Source organism: Elephantulus edwardii, unplaced genomic scaffold (assembly GCF_000299155.1).
Source record: "Elephantulus edwardii isolate Elephantulus edwardi_28Jun2011 unplaced genomic scaffold, EleEdw1.0 scaffold00200, whole genome shotgun sequence".
In the NCBI taxonomy this organism is placed as follows: domain Eukaryota; kingdom Metazoa; phylum Chordata; class Mammalia; order Macroscelidea; family Macroscelididae; genus Elephantulus; species Elephantulus edwardii.
In genome coordinates this window covers 2316351-2340976 of record NW_006399950.1, presented here as the reverse complement: position 1 = coordinate 2340976, position 24626 = coordinate 2316351, and the positions used below count along the sequence as shown (strand labels likewise).

The 24626-nt window shown below is 50.5% G+C and overlaps 1 protein-coding gene across 3 annotated transcripts in view; it reads left to right on the top strand.

Annotated features, from left to right (window-relative positions):
• Positions 1-24626, top strand: part of ITPR1 (inositol 1,4,5-trisphosphate receptor, type 1) — a 321128-nt gene that overhangs the window by 267434 nt on the left and 29068 nt on the right. For all 3 annotated transcript variants that reach the window (XM_006897081.1, XM_006897079.1, XM_006897080.1), the window contains 6 exons: positions 2854-2976; positions 11022-11197; positions 15746-15910; positions 19725-19920; positions 22980-23072; positions 24438-24577. In XM_006897081.1, coding sequence (XP_006897143.1) covers positions 2854-2976; positions 11022-11197; positions 15746-15910; positions 19725-19920; positions 22980-23072; positions 24438-24577 — 893 coding nt within the window. The remainder of the gene's footprint in view (positions 1-2853; positions 2977-11021; positions 11198-15745; positions 15911-19724; positions 19921-22979; positions 23073-24437; positions 24578-24626) is intronic.

Below are 24626 nucleotides of genomic sequence, written 5' to 3'. Positions count from 1 at the left end.
TACCCAGCTGATCTTGAAGACTGTCCCTGTTGAAAATGACATGATTTGTAAAATAAGCTGTGTGAGCTCTTTTGCCATAGTTCAAAAGACCATTTAACAGTTTGTGTTTTACAGTGAATGACCTGTGTTTGATACTGTCAGCTCTCTTTAAAGAGAGCTCTAGCGTGACATCACCCACTGTTGAGTTTTGCTGTTTTCTTATAAAAGGAGAAGCACTCAGTTTCTTATCGTGAACTTTGTGTACGTCATCTAGTGTGGAGAGGACAGTACGTAGGTGGTGTAAGCCGTTGGCATTCAGCCTGTAACCCCACGTGTTGGCAGGTGGAGCACCCCTACGCCCACCCCGCCCTGTGGGAGAAGGACCTGGTGGTCTGGTTTTGTTGTGGTTACTGCAGACAAGGCACCACGTGGTGCAGTTGTCTCTGTAATGCACGAGGCTGCCATGAGTCAGGATCCGCAGATGACAGCAGAGAAGATGTTACGTTGCCGTGGACTCAGCACTAGCTTCTGTAGCTGTCATCACTCGATTGCTTGCCAATCATTTCTTCTGTCCTCTTGGAATTTTCATATCTTGATCAGATGTGGGCTGTATCCCAAAAGAGACATCAATAGCTGTTGTTTCCAGAACAGGAAGTTCATCCTTCTCCATTGGCTTCAGCAGTGAACTAACTAAAAGGGTACCTTGCTAACTGGGAAGGTTGATGCCCTCTTGGTCACCTACTTTGTTGAGTGGTGACGTGAGTAGCTGGTTGTGGCGCTGCCGGAGTGGCCCCAGGTCACCGGGAGTTACTGACCTGGTAATGAGATCTCTTCAGCGTCTGCCCTCAGCTGGGCCTCACTTCTCCTTTCTAGATTGAAGGATTTTAAACCAAGTGATTGCTCACACCTCGAAGACGTGCACAGTTTAGTAAAATTGCCTTTTACCACATGCAGATGTGAAACCAGCAAGTACTAACTCACCCAGGGCTCTGCGTAATCGTCCTGTGCTGTGCTTTGGAAGGATACTTCCAAGGGCCCAGTGGCCGCCATTGCTTTCATTACAGGGCTGCTGGATTTGTCGTTGGCTGCTGTCCCAAAGTTAAGTGATGACTTCATTGGGAACAAGAAATGCACAGCGGAGATCCCTTCTCACACACTCCGTGCTCTGGAGAGAGAGTGTTGAATGAGACAATCCTTTTTGAAACTTTGCCTCTGGCATGGACACAGATTGTGAGCGTCATTCTAAGTGTTAAGAACCATTGAGAAAGAGCTCGGGCAAAGGAGACGTGTTTGCACACAGGAGGGAGGCCAGGGCGTTTGGGTCCAAGGTGGGACTGGCCAGCCAGCGTGCTGTTTTTGTTGGGGACTGTGCCATCCTCTCCCTCTGACACGTCCGAGCCCGTCGCTGCTGTCCCTGTGTCACGTCATCTTGTTGGCTGGCCTCCCTCTTTCTCTGATCCCCTGTTTCCAAACAATATTTTTTCCAAAAGACCAGTCCCTCCTGAAACATGTCTACAGCATGTGAATGTGACCCTCCGTGCCTCCTCCGGCACAGACTGGTTCAGTTGGTGGCAGTCGTGGGACGTGCTCTGCCCACAGTGCATCTCTGTCAGGTCAGTGTTGGGCTTTGTCGTGGCCTCCGGACATCACTTCTCCAAACCTTTGGCACTGAGGTCTCGCCGCCTGGCCAGTCAGCAGCTCTGGGGCTCAGGAGTGGTCCGACTTCGGGGACAGGCGAGAGTTTCCCTGTCATTGTAACCAGTCAGCAGTTCTTGGACTCCGGAGTGGGTGGACTTCAGGGACAGGCGAGAGTCTCCTTGTCAGAGTGGCCATGGTCCTGCTTTTGGCACCGGCATGTGGGAGGGTCCTCATCTGCAGCCCAGCCGGTCCCTGGAAATGCTGAGCCTCCGCCCCCCCCATGTCCCCCAACCTTCTAGAAAGCCACTGGACTCCTTGCCCCTCGAAACACCTCCTCAGGCTCAGGAGCTGGAGAGGGAATAGAGACTCAGGTGAGCCCCACATAGCCTGGCCTCCATTCAAGACAGTGCTGAATGGGCACTCAGGGTCTCTAGTGGTGCCAACTGTCTCCCCGTCACTCTGGCCCCAGATGCAGCCCCTGTCCAGTAACTATCCCAAACCGAATGGACCAGTCTGCTGTCACTGTGACACCAGGAGTCAACCCTAAAGCATGGTTGTTCCGACCACTGTGGTGAAAGCTGGGAACAACAGTGGCTTGTGGGGAAAAAGCAGGCAGGCGAATGTGGATGCAGACCGGCCATGGACTCACAGGCCTCCTGTGTTCACAGCAGAAGGGCAGGTGGAGGGGCAGGTGGGCCGAGCTGGATGCTGACCGGGTGGAACTCACATTTCCCATCTCTGTTCATACCAGAGGGCCTGACAGAGCGGCTGGTGGGCCAAGCATGGACGCTGACTGGATGTGGCCCTCATGGGGCATCTGTGGTCACGCAGGGGGTTGTGGGGGCAGGTGGTGCAGGAGTGGACGCTGACCGGATGTGGACTCACACTGCTGTTTCTGTTCACACCAGAGGGGCTGGTTGTGGCCCTCATGGGGCATCTGTGGTCACAGCAGGGGGCGGGCAGGTGGTCCAGGTGTGGATACTGACTGGACGTGGACTCACACTACCGTTTCTGTTCACACCAGAGGGGGTGGCAGGGGGGCGGGCGGGCAGGTGGTTCAAGCACAAATGCTGGCTGGGCGTGGACTCACACTGCCGTCTCTTCACACCAGAGGGGCTGGCAGAGGGGATGGATGTGGCCCTCATGGGGCATCTGTGGTGACAGCTGGGGGGGCGGGCAGGTGGTCCAGGCGTGGACGCTGACCAGGCGTGCGCTCACTGCCATCTCTGTCCACAGCCCAGCCCATCCTGTACTGGTGTGCCCGGAACATGTCCGTCTGGAGCAGTATCTCCTTCAACCTGGCCGTCCTCATGAACCTGCTCGTGGCGTTCTTCTACCCCTTCAAAGGGGTGCGAGGAGGTATTTCTAGCTCGATTTCAAGGGAACAGTTAGAAGCAGTTGGGTCCCAGGAGATGCAAATGGTCAAGTGCATGGCTACAAACCAAACGGTCAGCGGCTGGAACCCACGCAGAGGCCTCTTGTTACGAAGGGCCTGGAGACCGGCTTCTGGAGAGAGCAGCTGAAGAGCCTGTGGGGAGCGGTACCCTGGTGTCCACACAGCCGCCAGGACTCACTGTCGGCGGGGGGTTGTGTTTGCTTAGCAGTTGGTGTCATGTGTAGGATCCCGTTTACTCATTTCAGCCACAGTGAAAGTTTTCATTTCATCTTAAATCTAGTTTAATAAACATTTTTGTGCCCTTATTTACTTACCAGGAAAGGAGTCAGAATGCACCACTCATGTTTTGTATGTTGGAAAACTGTGTCTCAGAGAGGTTGAGAGATTTGGCCGAAGCTTCACAGCCAGTAACGGCACAGCTGATCCTAGAGCACTGAAGCTTTGATACCCTGTTCAGTTGTTGTTGTGAAGTTGTTCAGTGCCGTCGATTCATAGAGGGGTTTTCCTCTCCGCACCCTGTATGCTGGAATTGAGTTCTGTCTCAAGAATCTGTCAGAAATCTCTGGGATTCTTCCTCCGTGAAGGGTGGGGCGCTGCAGGACTCGAATGCTGCCGACTGCGCCTCCTTGAATGTTCATTCTGTGCGGAGCTGCTTGCCTCTGTGTGTCCACAGTCACTACGCCTGCCCCCACACACCTCCCTCCAGTCAGCTGTGTCCGCATTCTTCATGCTGTGCTGAGAAAAGGCAGCCAAGCCACGAGGGGCGATTGTCCTGCGGTCCGGCCTCCGTTTCTTTCATGACCTCAGCGTGTGTACACTCTTGGGTTCTGGTGACAGAGGCTGGAGGGTCCTCTTCCATTCCTCAGCCCCTCTCCTGACACCCACCACCTCCTGGTAGGTCTGCTTCTCAGCAGAGCTGTCCACAGATGACTGCACGCATAGAAAAACCTGCCAGGAACCATCCTGGGTGGAAGAGCCTGAGAGGAAGAGTCCAGAAGTAACCGTAGAGGCAGCACACAAGGGGCATCAGTGGGTTCTGTCTCTGATTGTGGTTTGGGCGATTGTTTACCAAGCATGGTGGGCTTTAATCAGTCATCTGTGCACATTTTTCCAGAACAGAAATCAAAATACCTCCGGTCTCCACTTGCCAGCTATTCCCGCTTTGTCTGTCCCTTCACCTGTATTAATTTGTCTGTTCATTTTCTACACACACAAACACACACACACACACACACACACACACACACCGGTACCACTGTAGTATCTTTCTCTCTGTATGTAAGCCTTCCTTAGCATTTTGTAACAGTGCTCTTACACAATTTTGTCATTTATGACGGACTCATCTCACTCAGCATAACGCCCTCCAGGTTGATCCATGTTAGGTTGAGTTTCACAAATCTTCATTGTTTTCCAGTATCATATTGTACTCCACTCTGAATGTACCACAGTTACTCTGTTCATTTATTTCTTGAAAGACACTCGAGCAACTTTAGGCTCAGCCCTTAATGGCTCAGAAACATGTGTATCTAATTTTTTTAAACTAAGGACTCTAAAAAGGCCGACACCTCAGATTACACTGGTGCATCTCACTAGGTGCCCTGTGGTCTGAACCCACAGGTAGCGTTGGAGAAGGGATGGTGATGTGCTCCCTTCACGGCCACAGCGAGGAAACCTGTGGGCACCAGGAGTCGGAGCTGGTGTGGCAGCTGCAGGGTGAGGGTTCTGGCGCTAAGCTTACACATTCACGGAACCCAAGAGCTTTTCTCTTTTGACTTAAGTTGCACGGAAAGCTCTATTTGAATGATTTTCCCCCAGAATCACTACCTAAGTCCGAGTGCCAAAAGAATCTTACTTTCAGATGATAGAGCAAGAATCCTGTGTGTCTGTGTCTGAGACACTCAGAGGTCCACAGGGTTTCCTTCTGGGGAAGAGACTGACTTGACCCAGTCACCAGCCAGCAGTGTTGCCTGGAGCCCAGGAATCATGACAGAGGCCCCAGGCTCCTTCCACACCGGGGAAGTGCCATGCTCATCTTAGCCGAGTTATTCAGCTCTGCTGGGGACGCATTCCCATGTGCTCTTCATTTCTCTCAAAACAGATCGTCTTTATTCATCGTTACTGTGCTCTTCCCTGGTTACTGGTGGCAGCCGTGAGGCCAGTGACTTGCCAGCTCCTTGCCCTTTGGCAAAGAGTCCTTGTCTGAGGAGCCTGGAGACTTGGCGTCCTGCCACTGCACCCCTTCAAAGTCCTTGGCATCCCCCCTGCAATCTGAAGTGCTCGGACGAAGCCAAGAACTAGGGACTCTGATGGGGATTTAGAGTTCAGGGAAAAATGAAATCTCTGCAGCATTTCTTTCTTGCCCTTCAAAATGGTAAAACAGAGACCACTGAGCGAAATGATGGTCGGGGTCCTTCCAACGCTATAATGGTATCTTCTCAGTCAGGCATCATCTCTGCCCAGTTGCTAGGAATTCAGGCTTTCTGTTTGGGAAGCATGGAATTGAGAACTCCATGTTGATAGAATAAACCAGAAAGCGTTATTACATCTCCTGGAGGGAAGGAAAGTGATCTAACCTATGGGAGACTTTCCGTTACAGTCACTGAAATATGGACACGTCTCTTCACTCCCCAGAGCGTTGCTGTTTCTTTTCTGAGATGTGTTGGTGTGTTGTCTTGCACTCACTGCTAACCGGGAAGATGAATTAGCGCGCCTTAGAAACATGGTCTTGTTCGTTTTCTGAAAGTACTTTGCTGAGGTCAATGTTTGATCTTGTTGAATCCCGAAAACAAAGCTTGTAAGATGCACACCGTGATGTACTGCGGGTGTACGTTCACCTGTAGTGTGTGCTGGGGTGTGTCTGCCTCACAGGCTTGTGGCTGTCAGAACACAGTGGGCCTTAAAAGCTCCTCTTCAGAATTGAGTCACAGTCTTTCAAAGGCATGACACGTGAGCAGCTTCGGCTGTGTTGCTAAACTTGTATGTTATGACAATTGGGAGAAATTCAGTACCTTTAAAGCTTTTTATTATTGAATGTCTACACAAATAGAAAAACAAGCCTCATGAATTATCATGTATCTAGCAGCCTTACTTTAACATTTATGAACATTGTGCCAACATTTTGTGAAATATTCTAAAGAAGTTTTAGTATCTTGTTGTTTTGTCCATAAATATTTTCATGTGTGCTGCTAACTCATATGAATGTTTAAATATGTACAAATATTTATATGGAGAGAACTCTGGTGGCCTAGTGGGTAAACACTTGTGCTGCCAACCCAAAGGCAGAAGGTTCAAATCCACCAGCTACGATAGGCAGTCTCCTGTGTGATTGACAGCCTGCGAAATCCTGCTGGACAGTCAGCAATGGGTCAGTTCCCACTTGACAGCGCATAACAACAACAAAAACAACAGCACTTTTCTATCCGTTCCAGCTAACGAAACTAACAGTAAATCTTCTCAGGTTGTTGTTGTTGTTGTTGATTGCCTTTGAATCGAGCACGACTCATAGCGACCCTATGAACAAAATGTCTGAAGCCCCTCTCCGGCTGTCTAAATTTATCAGAGTTCATGGAGTTTCTGGAGGCCTGTTGTGGAGGAAGTGCATGCCATTCCTGCTTCCATACCTGTCATAGTATGTTATTGTTGTTATGTGCCTTTGAGTCGCCTGTGATGCATAGCGACCCTATGTACAGCAGCTCTGAACCCTTCCCTGTCCTGAGCCAGTCTCACTAATTCTGACACACCAACCTCCATTGCCCCAGTCACTGTATCAATCCATCTCCTCTGGGGTCTTCCTCTCCTGTGCTGTCCGTCCACGCTTCCGAGCATGATGTCTTTCTCCAAGGACCAATCTCTCCTGGCTACGTGTCCAAAGTAAGTGAGGCAGAACTTCAAAATCCTGGCTTCCAAGGAGAGAATTAGTTTCCTCCTTTCCAAGTCAGACCAATTTGTTTTCTTGGCAGTCCATGGTATGTTCAAGATTCTTCTCCAGCACCACAACCTAAAGTCATTATCTGTCATCCTTAATCATTATCCAACTCTCTGAAGCATAACACGAAATTCAGAAGACCATGGCCTGGATTAGGCACACCTTTCTATCTAGACTGACATCGTTGCTCTTCAGCACTCTGGAGAGGTCCATGATAGCAGATTTTCACAAAGCAATTCATCTTTTGATTTCCATTAAGCGTGTTGATTGTGGATCCGAGCAAGCTGTAATTGCTAACAACCTTAATCTCTTCTCCATCCATTGCCCAGCGGTGAGAATCTTTGTCTTCTTGATGTTGAGCTTCAATCCATATTAAAGACTATCCCCTTGATCTTTTGCAGCAACACTTCAGGTTTTCTTTAGTTTCAGCAAGCAAGGTTGTGTCATCTGCATATCGTAGGTTGTTAATGAGTCTTCTCCAATCTTGATGCCACACTCCTCCTCATAAAGCCCTGCTTCCCGAATGATCTGTTCTGCACACAGATTGAAAAGATATGAGGACAGGATGCATTCCTGATGTGCTCCTTTCCTGATTTTGAACCATTCAGTGTTTCCTTGCTCTGTTCTGAGGACTGCTTCTTGGTACTTTGCTCATTAAAATTGTCTCAAAAGCATCTATTTAGAGATGAGGTGTTTTGGTTTTGAGACCCAATTTTGTTTTAATTCTTTCATGTTGATTTTATTATAAAGTTCATATACACTCTGTTTCACATCACTTTATGTTTCATACAATCATTTCCACTCATTATACTTTATAAAATGAATCACAAGTGGACTCTGCCCACCACCCCCCTGCCTTTCCAGATCCCCGCGGATGTTGTTGCTGTTTTTAACACTGCTTCGATAGTGGAAACATAGCTGGTTTTCACGTTGGCCCTTCTAAGACTGGAAAGCATTCGCTAACTCATTATGCTGGTCATATTTATTAGACTGACATTTTAGAGGCAATTTGAAGCGATGATTAACAAGTTCAGAAAATGAAAAGCCATCCAGTCTGGGCGGAAATATCTGCAAACCAGGCATCTGGCAAACAAGGTGAATGTAGAATATGTGAAAGAGCTTGAACGGCTCAGGAAGGAAAGGCTCCCTATTAAGACAGTGGACAAAAGATCTGAGCAGATGCTTCACAAAAGACAGCCTGCAAATAGACCAAAGCATGAGAAGAGTGTTCCCCTCACTGCTATTGGGACAATGCACATTAAAACTACAGTGACAGGCGACTACAGACCTACTAAGGTGGCCATGATGAAGGAGACTGACAATATCAAGTATTTCTGAGACCAGGGACAGCTGGGACTCCTATGTGTGACTGTTGGAAGCCAAATGGTACAATCATTTTGAAAACAAGTTTGGCAGTGTCTTCTAATGTTAACGTATTGTTGGTGTTGTGTACCTTTGAGTCAGAACTGACCCATAACTGACCCTCCAGTACATTTTCAGAGGCAGTAAATGAAACAGCCCATCCTTCTCCCATACACAGGCAGACAGACAGTGGAGTCGTCCCATAGTTGACCCTCCAGTGGGTTTTCAGAGAAGCACATGGGAGGAGATTTCCCATCCTCCCATGGAGCAGCTGGTGGCCTCCAACTGTGTGCCTTCGGGATGACAGTGCAGCTTCTTGCAACTAGACCACTAGTGCTCCTTCAAAATGAACCTTGATAAAGCTGAGGCAATTCTTCCCTCCCCCCTTTTTTATTTTATGGAGTGGTTATATATCATTGAGTCAGAACTGACTGTCTAGCGGATTTTCAGAGAAGCCTGATCCCATGTCTGACTGGTGTTACGTGCACAGAGAATTCACCTGCCCAACACTTTCCTGAAATTGAAAGGCTCCTGTCTCCTTGAGCCCATTCGTGAAGAGGTCTCCTGGGAGGAACTCAAAGGGGAAGAGTAAGTAGTTAGAGTTAAGGAAACACTTTTTAGAGAGAAACTGAATCTTGGCATGTTTGGACTAAATAAACTGGGACAGCCAGCAAATCTGTGGACAAGCTGTACCCTCTGAGACTCTTGAAAATACCTTTCTGTCTCTCTCCTGGATGGAGCTGTAAGCTGAGAACTTGTGAAGAAGTGGGACTCCTTTCTGGAAGTGGCCTTAATCATGGAGTGCTGCTTCTTTACTTCTGAAGGAGACTCAGAATGTGACAGCATTTGAAATGGGAGTGTGTTTTTTAACGAGTGTTTTACAGAGCTGTATTTTTAGCCATGTTGGCTTATGTTATATAACCGAGCGTCTCGTGGGACACCCTAAATAGAACTTGCAGTAGCGAGAGATGACAAACACTGGTCTAAGCTCTTTGGCTACGAGGATAGTCTAGTTGTGGGATGAAGCTCTGACATGGGAGCTGCTGTCCATCTCTTGAAGAATCCGACGCTGACCAAGGACCTGCGGTTTTCCTTTGTGTAGGAATTAAGAGGTCAGGCCTGTGACTCACCTTCCACAAGAGTGACGTCCACGACTGAGTCTTGTTTGTTGAACAGGCATTTAATGGGCGCCCAGAAGAGTGTGAGATCCTCCCTCAAAGAAGGTGGAGACGAGTGAGAGAGAGGTCAGCTGACCACCGGAGAGCGTGGCCCCGGGCTGATCAGGGGCTGCTCGTTCACAGGCAGAATTGTCACCCTCCCTGCAAAGGCCCCTGTGCCATTCCTCACACACAGTGCCTCACACACAGCACCACCAGCCTGTCAGTAGAGGCCTGCACACCTCTATGATGGGAAACAGTCCCAGTGATGCTCTTAGACCATCGTGGACCTAATAGAGAGGCGTGGGGGTCTGATTCAGAGGGTCAGCCACCCACAGTCCTCACTGGAGCACATGGGCTGACTGCACTGTGTAGGGACTGCCCGGGGGGTTCAGGTCGATGTGAGAACAGCTAGCCCGCACCAGGGTGACAGAGTCCAGGGGATGCAGGGGACAGGAGCATGAGGCATGGCTCGTGAGCAAGAAGACAGCCCCGGAGGCTTCCTGGAGAGATTATTGTGAACCATCGAGTCAGAACCGACCACGGCTGACCCTCCTGCCGGTTTTCAGAGGCAGGTAATCACATGGAAGGAGAAGCAGCTGGTGGCCTCGAACCATGTGCTTTCAGGTGCAGCTTCTTGTTACTAAGTCACCAGAAGTAATAGGTCGTATTTAAGCTGAGAGCTGCAGCAGAGAGGAAGGCAGAGCCCCAGACCAGACTGCTGGCCATGCCTGCTGTGGTGATTTGTTGTTGTTGTTATGAGCCATTGAGTCACTTGCAACTCATAGCGACCCTACGTACAACAGCCCTACACCCTGCTCTATCCTGTGCCAACCTCACTGTCTCCAACGCACCTACCCCCATGACCCCAGTCACTGAATCAATCCACCTCATCGAGGGTCTTCCTCTCCTGCACTGTCCCTCCACCCTCCCAAGCATGGCATCCCTCTCCAAGGACTGGTCCCTCCTTACAGCATGTCCAAAGTATGTCAGACAAAGCTTCAGAATCCTTGCTTCAGGTACAGGAAACCAGTCAGATTTCTTATTAGTTGTGGTAAATGACAAGGTGACACATTTGTCATGCTAACGATCTTCACGTGTGCAGTTCAGTAACACCAAGTGTGCTCACCGTGTTGTTCCACCATCACCCCTAATGAGTCCCAGGTGTTTCTGTCACCTTGCCAGGGCATCATGTCCCTAAGCGTTGGCTTCCTGTCCGCCTGCCTCTAGCTGGCTCCTGGTAACCCTTCCTGAACTTGATCTCTATCCATTTACCTCGTCTAGATGTTTCCTGTGAGAAAGCTTGTATGACGTTTGTCCTTTTAGTCTGACTGACTTCACTCAGCACAATTTTTTCAAGTCCTACAATAATGTATGTATCAGGCCTTCATGTCTCTTTTTGAATGAATAATACTCCCATTTTTCAATACGCTTTGCTTATCCATTCGTTTGTAGGGCTGGGAACTAGAGATGTGAGCGTTGTGACAGGTGAGGCCAGGGTGGTGACTGAAGCAGGTGCATTCAGGCCTCCATGGTCGGCCCTGCCCCCGTCCTGTCGTTGCAGGGACCCTGGAGCCCCACCTGTCGGGCCTGCTGTGGACAGCCATGCTCATTTCCCTGGCCATCGTCATCGCTCTCCCCAAGCCCCACGGCATCCGAGCCTTGATCGCATCCACGATCCTCCGACTCATCTTTTCTGTTGGGCTGCAGCCCACGCTGTTCCTCCTGGGAGCTTTCAACGTGAGTATAAAAACCTTCCTTTCTGCTCACTGAGGTATTGGCTTGTGCTTTGTCCTTTTTGGGTCAACTCGTCAAATAGCAAGAGAGAAGGAGGTACATGCTCCTCGTGGTGCCAGGAGCCCCTCGCTGCCTTCTCTCAACAGTGACTGTCTCATCTTGATGGTGTCTCTATCTCAAAGGGAGATGGGAAGATGGGTAGCAGTTGACCCTCTTCAAAGGCTGGTTGGACTGACAGTGCCATCATCACAGGTGACCACGGCCCTCCCTTGCGGTGAAGAACCCAGTCAAACCACTGCTGTCAGGTCCACCTCACAGCAGCCCTGTCCAGGCAGCCCTGGTGACCCATGGAGTCAAGGCTGGGCTGCTGACCTGCAGGTCAGCAAGCAGGTCACACGTACCGCAGCCCCCTGGGAGCACAGTGAGGCAGGCTGCATCTCGGAGGGTGCACAGCCTTGGGGAAGGCCCTCCATTCTGCAGGGCCCCTGCGTGTGTCAGTCTGAAGATGCAGAACAGGACAGAGAGGTGAGGGGAGAGGCCTTACTCAGAGCAGGTGAAGCAGGACATGAGCGGAGACCCAGAGAAAGCGACTGGAGAAGGCAGGAGTGACGTTTGGAAAAGCGTGCTCAGTCCAGGTGAGGGACAGGCCAGCTGCTTGGATAGGACAAGTCAGAAGTAGAGGAAGCTGAGGGGAGCCCACAACTGGGGAGGCGTCCTGCTGAAGGAAGGGTGCGTGTCTCAGGCTTGGCAGGACTGAAAATGCTGTGCAGAGGTGTCTGCCCTGAACATACGAGAACACTGAGGTCACTGTACAAATGGAAATGATCCTGCAAACCAAGGTGCGTAGTGACTCGGTGCAGCAGTCAGCGGCCCACGGGGACATTCAGACGGTGCGTAGTGGGGCAGCAGGGCTTCACACAGAGCGGCTCGGAGAGGAGACGGAACTGAAGTCTGTGATTGAAGGCTGGGCCCAGGATGCTGTCAGGAGCTGATGCAGTGTCGGGGAACCCTCACCTGTGGTTCATGCCGAGGTCCGGTGGATTCAGATCCTGTCCCAGTGACCAGAAGATTCTAGGACAAGGGACTCAACGATCCTAGGATAAAGACTGGCATCTCCAGAGTACCTTCAGCTGTCCCTGGCTAGAAGGTCCCACAGTCACATCAACGTGGGGAACCTCGGATCACACAGGATTAGGCAGGATTCTCCCTGCAGAGCTTCTGAGAGACCTGCAGGTGTGAATCGGCGGTTAGAATCCCCAGGAAAGGGCTTCCCAAATGTATTTGACCATAATTTTAAAATATAGAATAGTGCTGTGTGGAATATGCATTAAAAACTATTCCCAGTCATGGGAAATGACTGACATCTTTTGAGCAAAGTAATGCCGTGTAAAAAAATTCTCTGTGTTGATTTAATTTTTAATTGTGATTTTAACAAATGTTTACAGAGAGGTTGGGTTCTTGTTCATTCATTGTTGCAGACTTTTTCTCCCTCCCTCCCCGCTCCCAGCCCACTCTGCGGCGCACCCCTTGTTCTAGACTGTGGCTGTACACATAATGTCTTACCATATATTCCCTTCCAACACTTCTTCCTGCCGTCTGTTCCAGTGCAGTGTCCTCCCAGCCTCCCGCGTCAGCCCTGTTTTATAACAGCCATGTTTGTCCTTTTGTGACCGAGATATTTCACTCAGCAAAAAAAAAAAAAATAGTCTTGAGAAAATTCTTTAGTTACTGACATGGCAGGTGGGTAACAGGAGGTGGGGGCAGGAGAACCATTTAAGAGACTCCAGCGCTGAAAACAGATCTGTTGGGTGATGTGCAGTGAGAACACTTCGACGCGAGTCTGGTGCGACTTCTTCCCACAGACCTCGGAGCGAGAAGACAGCATGCCGGCTAAAGTGTGTCAGAGAGAAAGAGGAGGGCCCTCGATGAGAAGGGCAGTCCAGGACGGCAACGCCAGGTCCAAGCGCCCAGAGATTGACGAGGAGGCAGGCAGCATCAGGCGCACTGTACACAGTGACTGTGACGGGGCCGTTTGACGGCACCTCACAGCACTGGGCACCCAGCGATTGTGAGGAAGGGGCCATGCCAGGTGCCCTCAGTGTGTGCTGTACACGGAGTGACTGACGGGGCTGGTTGACAGCACCTGACAGCAGTGGTGGTTTCATGTAGATACACTGCGCCTGAGTCTTGGTCACAGTGTCAAAATAGACTAGAGAGTTCAGTCGACAGTCTTACAAAGGAAATGGTGACACACAGCTGCGGTGGGCTGCGCTTTTATGCCTGTCAAAAGGAAAGTCTTGGTGGAGACTTTGATTCCTTCATGGAAGAAGGTGTTATGTTTGACTGGCTGCTAAGGAAGGCAGAGGGGATCCAGCTGTCCTGTTAAGGATCACTGGGAAGGAGTGTAGCCAACAGGGTCAAGTCTTAAAGGGTAAAAATTCATTTAAATAATCAATTTGGTGGACTAAGGATAGCAAGTACTAATACTTGCTGTGTTACTGGAAACACCTGGCCCTCGTGCTGACGAGAAGCCAGGGTCGGGGAGGGGACGCAGGCATTGCCTGCAGTGAGGGAGAAGGGCTGAGGAAGGCAGGACAGCAGAGCGGTCGAGGTGTTGAGTTCTGGATGGGCAGTTCTTTCTCTGGCCTGAGATCATGCCGCCATCTTTCACAGACCAGCTGGGAGGTGGTTGTCATTTATAATAACATTTGTGTGGTTGTGGGCTGATAATTATTTAGAGGGAAGGAGAAGCAGCACACACAGTGCTGTTGACAGGAGGCAGACGGAGGGCGCTGCGCAGCAGGTCACGGTGGGATGTCTGAGATGGGAGAGTGCGAAGGAAGATGGTCCGTGGAGTCCGTGCAGAGGTCACGTGTGAAGCAGACGGGAGGGAGACTGCTGGACTTGGCCTTGCAGAAGCCGTAGCACCATCTGGGGCATCTTCAGCCGAGCAGTGGGGCTGGGAGCCAGGTCAGAGATGCCTTGAGCTGACTCCTTAGGATGAGGTACTGAGGGCTCAGATCAGGCACCGGGGATGCTGGCTGGCCCAGCGGTGGAGAAAACGTGGGCTGGACTGAAAGGGAGCAGGGAGCGTGGCATCAAGTGCAGGACATGCCTCAGTTATTAAGGCAACAGAAGCTCGGGCGGGTTTGAAGCCTGGCCACGACAGCCAGAGGATTTAGCTTTGTTGTTTTTAACTGGAATCATCCCAGCGTCGAGAGTCCATGTTCTTCCAGCCTCTGAATGACCCTCCACCAGCAAGGCTTAGAGTCCTGGAGAGGTTGGCGATTGCAGGTTCTGCTCCCTGGAGGAGGGCCAGAGTCCTGGGGTGCTGGCTTCCTCATTTTCCTGATTGCTTAGGGGTTTGCTTACACTGACCCCAGATTAGCTGGCAGGCTTGCCCAGCACCCCGGGCCAGGACAGCTAGGGTGGCAGGAGACAGCTACCAGGTACCTCAGCAGACCCTTCTGCAGCCTCTCTGGATACAGGGTTTCTGCCAGCAGACCGGTGGGGATGGGGCTTCTGTCAAAGTGGTCTCCTTTACACAGCAGGTGAGGTAGGGCTCTCTGTTGCCAGGAAACCTCATCAGCACGAGCTGAAGCCAAGGAGAAAAGGCCGTGGTTCATGTGACTGGGCCTCGTTTCAGGTGTCGCCAACCACAGGGCTCAGACAAGGATTGGGCGGCCGGTGCTTCCACTGTACAGCTCCCTGGGGGGGAGGGGGGTTCTGGGGGGAACGATGGGCGCCAGCAGACCCACAGCGTGCATCCCCCTGTGGTCAGGATCGCTGGGAAAGGAACAAACTGTCTGCTGCTGAAGGTCTGGGAAAGCCTCTCCCTGGACTGCACTGGCCCCGATGGCCATGTGCCCATTGCAGAGCTGCTGGGGACAGCCAGGGGATCCCGTGTTCTGAGACCAGGATGGAGCCCACCCAGACCGAGGACTGAAAATGAATGCCTCTCAAAATGAGGCCTCCAATTTATAACTGCAGGCAGTGGGGATGGGACTTGCTTTGAAAAACGTACCTTTAACAATAATGATAATCATTTTCCCTGTAAAATCAGAAGCAATTAAAGATAAGACCTGGCTTCTTTTCACTGAATTGCAACTTTATAATGCTTATAATGTAACAAACTTAGGAAACGTTTTTAAATCATGCTGATCACAGAGTTTGTGGATTGAGGTGAATTCTGTGTTTGACTAAGTCATACAAAAATGTAGAAATTACTCACACCTCATTTTGAAAATCATAATCTCAGTAGGTGTTAATTTTGTTTTTGCCATATACAAATGCTGTTTGATCCTAGTTGCCCATGAAGTTATTTGCCTACAGTATAATTTGTAATATGCTTGAAAAGCGAAGTAATGCAATGACTTGTACAAGCCCAGAGGTTCTTGGGGGGCTGGTGGGTTCCTGGAGGGGAGGGACACTGCTCTCCTGGCCAGCTCTTGTTTGGTCACATCTCTGAGCCCTCATGAGTTGCTGGCCTGGTTGCTGAAGTGCCCACGCAGGGTGCCATCAATGTGGCCTCACCTCTGTCCTTGTTCTCAGGTCTGCAATAAGATCATCTTCCTGATGAGCTTCGTGGGCAACTGTGGGACCTTCACCCGAGGCTACCGAGCCATGATCCTCGACGTGGAGTTCCTCTACCACCTGCTCTACCTGCTCATCTGTGCCATGGGGCTCCTTGTCCATGAATTCTTCTACAGTCTGCTGGTGGGTACCCGGTTCCTGGCTGTTTGATGAATATGAGGAGAGCATCCCTAGTCTTCTCCTTCATGGCAGACCTTTCCTTCTGGTGGTGATGCTGGTGTCTGCTCTGTAAGGTCATAGCCCGGCTGACGGCAGCGGTTACGGTGCCTGTCTGCTGCTGAAAGTCTGGGAAAGCCTCTCCCTGAAGTGCACTGGGAGAGCTTCGAGTGGGAAGCAGTACAGAGCTGAGTCAGCTGTCAGCACTACTGGTACACCATGTCCATCGTGGGCCACCTATAGACGCCTGATGCTGTGGTCTGCATACAGAAGCCATACGCACCACCACGCCTGCTGCCTATAGACGCCTGATGCCGCGGGCCACCACAGGCCACACACAGATGCCCGACGTGCCACCACACCTGCTGCGGACCACATACAGATGCCTGACTCACGGTCATGCCAATTCCTGCATACTGTGTACCGGATCCAGTCACCTGACATACCACCATGCCACTGGCTGCTGGTGTCTACACACACTGTGTACTGTATACAGGCTCTTGGCACACCACCATGCCGTGAACCATACACAGACACCTGACACACCACGTTGCACCGGCCACACACAGGCTGCAGGTATATCACCACACCCACACTGTGTTCTGTATCCACTCACCTGACACACCACCACACCATGTACTGTATACAGACTCCTGGCACATTACCATGCTACGGGCCACATAGAGGTTGCTGGTGTATCACCGTGCCTGCATCACCACGCCCTGGGCCCCTCCAGGCTCCAGACACCACCACACCACTGCGTGTACGGTGTACAGGCTCCTGACACACCACCACACTACAGGCTGTATACAGTGGATCTTTTCTGTAAGGAAGATGTCCTCAGGATGGATTGGGGGTGGGTGTTTCTTCCACCTGCGTCTTTATTTTTATTTATGTTTGGGATTTTTGAGAATATCATCAGTCCTCCCAGGCTTCATTTTGGGGAAAAGCCATAGTGGTTGTGAGGGCAGGAACTGGTTCACCTTCACACAACCATGACAGTGAGCCCACCCGATGGCTGAGTCCCGGCCACCTCGTTGCAGTCTCTGTGTTCACATCTGAAGCACATGGCTGACAGCTTGACAGCCAGAACATGGTTTCTTACGTTCTGCCCCCTGGGTGTTAGGCTGGTTCTCACCTGAAGACCTCCTTACTCTGCTCTCTGCTCCGAGGACCACTCTCCTGTAGAGGGGGCGATACAAAGCCGTTTCCTCATACCCAGACAACCGGGAGCACACCGGCAAGCAGAGCCACGGTAGAGTAGAAATGCAGACGTGTTTTGAGGCTCGACAAGGACGGACTCCTCAGTGCTGACTTAAAGGGGTCTGAGAACAGCAGGGAGAAGGGAGGTTCTTCTCGGAGGTGGAGCGGCATGGGCTCTTGGCTGTTACACGCCTGCTTTGAGCCTTGGTCTCCTCATGTACAAAATTGAGAGAACAACCCCCAGCCCCTGGGCTGTTGTAGAGATTCTGCAGGGTGCATGTATACAGCCAGCGGGGGCTCAGTGCTCCCTAGCCACTGTCACTGTGAGGGTCACCTCGTGGTCAACCCCCATCCAGAATGTCGTGCAGAATTAACCCTTCTGGTCCCAGGATTGACTCACTCCACGAATGGCAGCGGTTGGCAGACTAAGACGAATGGATTCTTTGCTCTTGTTTGAAAGCAGGCCTAGCTATGTATTCACGTTCAGGCAAAGAGATCTTAGAATATATTGGTGAATGTCGTGCGTAACTTATGTGCTCTATTTTGGTCACTCTTAAATCGGAAATCTGTGGCCCCTGTGTGTATTCCTGAGCTTTCTGGTCTCATGTAGTAATGTCGGTTAGTGGAGTGCCTGTCTGTGAGTCCAGCAGAGTCCACTGGCTGATCCGTCTCCTGAGAATCTTCTCCCTGAGATAGGGCCGTTTCACACTGGGCCACAGCTGGACCATTTGCATGTACTTTCTTTCCAGTTTGTTTGGGCCTCTTTTACTCAGTCAGGGTGTCTAGAGATGGCAGTGTGAGATGCAAGAGGTATAATGGTGAGAGGATAAATATCATTCCTGACCTCACAGACCCCAAAGCCTAAGAACCAACCAGTTTCCATCAAGTCATCCCCACTTGGGCCACCCTTGGGTGCTGGAGTCAAGCTACCCTCTGAAGGATTTTCATGGCTGTGTTTTCAGAAGCGGGGTTCCGTGCCTCTTGCGAGGGTCTGTCTGTCAATGCTCAGCACAGTAGCCCTTTGCACCCTGCAGGGATTTGGAGAGTATCAAGCACCCCTGCTCCCCTAGTTTTCGCTGTGTCATCTCTCCATAACTTCTCATAGTACCTTTTCTTAAAAGTATTGTTTTATTCATTCACTGTTGAGTTTCCTCCTTCGCCTCCCACAGTCAGCTTGGCAGTGCACCTCTTGTTGCAGGTCATTGTCACACAGAGAGTCTCCTCGTGCATTCCTTTCCGCCGGCTCTTCCCCTCGTCTCTGGTTCTTCCCCTCTTCTGTGCCGCTCACATACAGATGAAACAGTGGCTTCGTCAGGTTAGGTGGTTCACCCACGGTCACACAGTTGGTGGCAGGTCACACTGTGTGTAAGAGGTGAGCAGCTCGACTCTTCTGCCTCAAGTCCAGATTCTTGGGCATGACCCTCCTCACTTTCATCTGAGCGTGTGAGAAAGCGCTCCCTTCAGGATCACATTGCAGCTGTGTCTGTGCCTTCCAGTCTATCACCTGTCACAGAGATAAGAGCAGCTCAGAGCTCCCCCTGATCTTATCTGAGCTCAGTTCACTTTTGCATGAGCGTCTCAAGGTCACATTAGGTTGGGGCCACGTCTCCTGAACTTGGTTTCCTGTGGGGGGTTTTGGACTTTGGCTTGCACGTGACTTCAGTGATGTGTTGTCTTTTGGTGTCAAAAGTCCTACATATGGTTTTGTTGAGAATCACAGAAGAAATACTAAACCCGCTCAAGTTACTCCACAGATAGAGCCCACTGGGGAGCTAGAGGGAATTGGCCTTTCTGGGAAGGAGAGCTTTCCAGTCGAGAGAGGGCCTCTGGGGTAGCGCTCACCTTTGACCCCTGCCCTGGAGCTTCGCTTAAGAGGACACCGAAGTGGCTCCAGGCGAGCTTCCAGACTAAGGTAGAACTAGTGAGAAAAGCCTGGTGGTCCAGTCCGCGAGCCAGCCAGCGCAGATGCAGCCGGGTGGAAACTGCCTCGTAGCTGCCCATCCGCTGGGTCCTGAGCGGCGAGCACTGGGGGCACTGCCCCTTCCTTCTGCAGAGTCTCTGGTCGATTCGACCACCAGAGAGACGCTGCCTTCCATTCCTGTGGACTAGCTTCCTCGGCAAAGTTCTGGGTGATGAGTTTTGATGGGAAAAGGCTTATCGTTTCCAGGTGGAAGACGTTTACTGTTGTAACAATGCTGTGCTATGATATTTTTATAAAAATACGTCGTCTTGTTGTGTACCACTGAGTCGGAACCAACCCAGGGATGGCCCTCTGGTGGGTTTTCAGAGGCAGTTAATTGCACGTTGGTGCAGGCCTGCGTTCTCTCCGTGCCCAGGACTCGGGACGCTCCGGGTGCAGTGGAAGCTGTGATAGTTCCTGCTCTCCTCACCTGCTTGCTGCCCCTCACTTCTTCCAGTTCAGTGGTCAGTGTTCACTGAAACAGGACGTGAAATGTGGGGATGAAATAGATCCGTGTGGCCTGGGGGTGAATGCTCTAGAAAACAAGCTTTCATCGTATGATAGGGTACTGACAGACATCGAACCTAAAAACTGTGCTCTATCCTTTTGTTCCCCAAGCTTTTTGATTTAGTGTACAGAGAAGAAACGCTGCTTAATGTCATTAAAAGTGTCACTCGCAACGGACGCTCCATCATCCTGACAGCAGTCCTGGCCCTGATCCTGGTCTACCTGTTCTCCATAGTGGGCTATCTCTTCTTCAAGGACGATTTCATCCTTGAAGTGGATCGGCTGCCCAATGAAACAGCTCTCCCAGGTACGTTTGGGGTCACTTGCTCTTACTTAAAGTATAAGGACTATTTCCTTACAAATGGGAGCTTATGGCAGTACGGTTCACAGTTGTCTAAAAGGTGAAAACAGTCTGCTGTTAGATAAAATGTCCCTGCCAGAAAGAGAATTAAAGTCCCGAAGCATGCCACAGCACGGTGAGTGAGCCTCGAAAGCATCTGAGTGACACGTGGCAGTCACGGAGGGACTGATTTGGATCAGACATCTAGAATAGGCAGATGTGCCGAGGTCTAAGCTGATTACCGGTCACCGGCGGTGGGAATTGAGGGGAAAGAGAGAATCAGTACTTAGAGTTCCCTCAAAGGACAAGGAGAATGTGTGAATGAAGACTGGTGGGTGGGCGGCATCCCATGATAAACAGAATCAATTTTGCAGGGTTGTTATGTGTAAAAAATGCTGAACTGATAGGGTGTGTGTGTAGTTATTCTATGTATTTTGCTACATTAAGAAGTCAAGAAACAAGACAAAATGAGTATTTCCTGATTATAGCAGCACTAAAAAAATAAAGACGTTGTCACTCTGACTAAAAATGCGGAGAAACGGCTGCACATTGATTAGTAATCAGACCATGGAACATACGAAATGAATCTACGAAAATAAGATGTTGTCAGAAATTGAAAGGAATTGCTGCAGATTGAGATCCTAGGCGTCGTGAGCTGAGAAGGATGGGTGTTGGTCGCCGTAAATGAGACGATCATGTGGTCTATGAAGCTAGGAATGGCACAGTGAGGCAGAATGGTGTTTTCCTAGTCAGAACATTCCCAGCTGTATCCTAAGGTACGTACAATGCTGTGAATGAGTGAGTGACAGGGCACTATCCACACACATACAGCTGTTGATAGGATACACAATTAAGATAATATGACTATTATTCAAATATACGCACCAACCATTAAAGTGAAAGTTTCATAAACTGAGGTATTCTGCCAACTTTTACAGTCTGAAATGAATTGAACACGCAACCAAGTGCGTGATTAGTAATTGGTGACTGGAATGCAAAAGCTCATAACAAAGGACTGTGGCAAAATTGTGAATACTAAATGAAGAAGAAGCATTAAGAGACGATCGAAGGAATACAGAGAGGCACTGTGCCAGAGAGTTGGTCAACACGGGACCATGTCAGGAAGTAGCAGATGACCAAGAAGGTAAGGAAGGAGTTCAAGTGCATTGAAGGCATTGGCAAAAAAATAGGAATTGATGGAGTACCCATCAACAAACAGATGCAGCCCTGGACAGGCTGACTAGTCTATGCCAGGAAATCTGGATGAGGCACGTATTTGTTTACATTTAAAAAAAAAGGTGATCCAACAGAATCTGGGAATTATTGAATACTATCATTACTATAATATACAAGTAAAATCTTGCTGGAAAATATTGTTAAATGGCTAGCACTGTATCTCTCCAGGGAACTGCCAGAAATTTAAGCTGTCTTCAGAAGAGGCTGTAGCACCTGCCTGAAAGCAGAGCATGTCAGAAGTGTATTTCTTTGTATAGGACATGGCATTTGACCAAGTGCTTCATAACAAATTACGGCTAACAGTGAGAGGAATGGAGATCTCATAATGCTTAATTGTGCTCCTAGGAAACCTATACCTAGACCAGGCATAGGTTGTCTAAACAAAACAAGGGAACACTTCATAATTCAAAATCAGGAAGGATGTATGTTAGGGGTTTATCCTTTCTCCATACCTATTCAGTCTGTATGCGCAAATCATTTAAGAAGCTGGCCTCTATGAAGAAGAATGTGATATCAGGATTGGAGGAAGACTTGTTAACAAGTCTTTTGTAGAGATGACAACTCTGCTTGCTAAAAGCAAAGAGGACTTGAAATACTTGCTGCATAAGAAAATGGATTACATCTCAACATCAAGTAAATAAAAATATTTACTACTGGACCAATTAACAACATCATGGAGAAAAGAAAAGATTGAGGCTGTCAGTGATTTCATTTTACTTGGATCCCCAATCAGCATCCATGGTAACAGTAGTCAAGGAATTAAAAGATGTGATGCTTTAGGAAAATCTGCTGTGAAAGACTTATTCTAAGTGCTGAAGAGTAACGATGTCAGTTTAAAGACTTAAGTTGCATCTGATATAAGTTGTGGTCTTTTCATTTACTTGCTATGCATTTAAAATTTGGACAATAGATAACCACGAAAAAAAGAAGACTCAATGCCTTTAAGTTGTGATGTTGGAGAAGAGTACTGGATATACCGTGGACTGTCTTGTAGGAAGTAGAGCCGGGGTGCTTCATGGAGACAGGATGGGGAGACTTGGTCACTCGTGCTTTGGACATTTTGTCAGGAGCGGCACTCCTTGGAAAAAGACCTCACACCAGGAATGGTGGAAGGTCAGAGAAAGGATTCTCAACAGGGTTGACCCAGGCCTGTCACAGAGAATGAGCTCGAGCATCTGGGAGATGTGATGATGGCACGGGATCGGGCAGGGTTCTGCTCTGTTGTTCGTCAGTGGCTAGGGCTCGTGGTTGACTTGGTGACACCTAACAACAGCAGGAAGATATTACTGGTTTTTCACTGGGTGCTTCAAGTCCCACAACAGACTGCACGTGGGACCAAGGAGGCAGGTGGCCAGGTGGCCTCGGTGTTCTGTCCCTCAGAAGCTCCGTTCGTGGCATGTGACTCCTCCACCCATACTGATCCTCAGTGGTACTGGCACTAGCCTTCCTAAGATTCTCTCTTAACCTGGTTTAATCTCAGACTTCCATTCATGCTGACGGTGAGACCCATACAGACTCGTTAGAGTCATGCTGCCGTCTGTACCTTCAGTCGTGTTTGTCTTCAAATTGGGAGAGGTGCTATTCAAGCGTGATACTTTCGTTAGCCTACAGAAATTGGCATTTTCGCTATCCTGATCGCCAAATGAAAGTGTAAATGGCCTCTCTGCTTAGCACTTGTGTGCAGGGCTGTGGGGTGTTATTTATGTACAGAATCAGCCATGAAGTGGTGGCTTCAAACATTATAACCACATACTGCCAGATTCCTCATCCAGTTCCCATCTCTCTCCCAGATGCCGGTGAGAGTGTGGCCAGTGGGTTCCTCTACCCGGACGTGTGCAGGGTGGAGTCTGGGGAGAACTGCTCCTCACCGGAGCCCAAGGAAGGTAGGGCCTGCAGCACAGAGCCGGGCTGCCCAGGGCGCCTGTGGCACGGATGCTCCGGGAGCAGGAGGGTTTGCTGCTGCAGAGCCCAGCCAGCAGCCATGGGGAAGGCCTGGAGAAGCGGAGGGCGGCGTGAAGGGAAGACCAGCCGCTGTGTGGGTCCTGCGTGCCAGTGTTTGTGGGGGCTGTGCTGTGTGAGCAGAGCAGGGGGAAGAGTGAGACCCCCTCCCTGCGTGTCTCAAGGAGAATTTGCAGAGATGCTGGGACAGTTGTTACTCTAATGCCAGAAGGAACCCTGGCACAGTGCCTAGAGTGCTGTGTTGCTCACTCAGGGATTGGCGGTTCAAATCCACCAGCCGTTCCAGGGAGAAAGATGGCCGACTCTGCCTATAAAGACTTAGCACACTGGGGGCTCACGACCAGTTGGACCGATTTGATGGCAGTGGATTTTGCTTTTAGTATGAGAGGCTCAAACCTCCTCATTGACAGAAACGCTGGACAAGTGGACGTGGTTGTGACAAATAACTCGTTTCTGCTAGGGGTCGTTTCGGTGGTTGAACTCCCTCCTGGCTGTTGAGTCAGGATTGCTCATTGCTGACCCCCAGCGAGCTTTAAGAGGCTCTAAGTCTTACGAGAGGACAGTGTCCATCTTCCTCTTCGTGTAACAGCTGGTAGATTTGAACCGTCTGCTTTGGGGTTTGCAGTGCACCTCACTAGCTGGTAGGCTTCCAGAACTCCAGTGAGGCCGTGAGTTAGATAACATCACAGGGCAACTGGGGATTGCCCACTATTCCTATACCAGAGCCTCCTGCAGTCTCCGGCACCGTCGGGGCAGGGGCGGGCAGGTCAGCAGGTGGTGGGTAAGGAGTGTGCAGGCATGCCCGCAGTGAGGGCAGACACCACGCACGGGAGTCCCTGGGGTACCAGGAGGTGACATGTTTATCTGGTCACTGAGAAACTCGGGTCCAGCCTGGGGCATCTGGGAGGAAGCCCACCCATCCCCCTCTGAACAGTCACTGAGGACGTGGTGTGACACAAGCTGTGCTCACACCGGTCGCCAGGAGTCAGCCAGCTGCCCAGTGGGCTTAGTGAGCAAGCACAGCCCCGTCGAGGCTGAAGACCTTTGAGGGAGGACTCTGAGCCCTGCTTGCTCGGCCTCCGTTTCCTCTTCTGGAATCAGGGGAATGGCATTCGGGAGCGCAGTGCTGGGTGGGGGGTCTGCCCTGTGGCTCTGCTCTGGGCCCCTTTCTGTCTCTCAGGACACAGTGCAGGTCACTGTCTGCCTCCGTGGCGCTGCTCCCAGAGCACAGTGCTGGGTGCAGGTGTCTCTTCCCAGGTCTCTAACCAGGTTCCCTTCTGTCTGCTCAGAGCTCGTGCCGGCGGATGAACTGGAGCAGGATAACGAGCACACGTGTGAGACACTGCTCATGTGCATTGTGACGGTGCTGAGTCACGGGCTGCGGAGCGGGGGCGGCGTGGGGGACGTGCTCAGGAAGCCGTCCAAGGAGGTGCGTGGACCCCAGGGTGTTGGTGGTGCGTGGTGGGTGTGATAGTGGG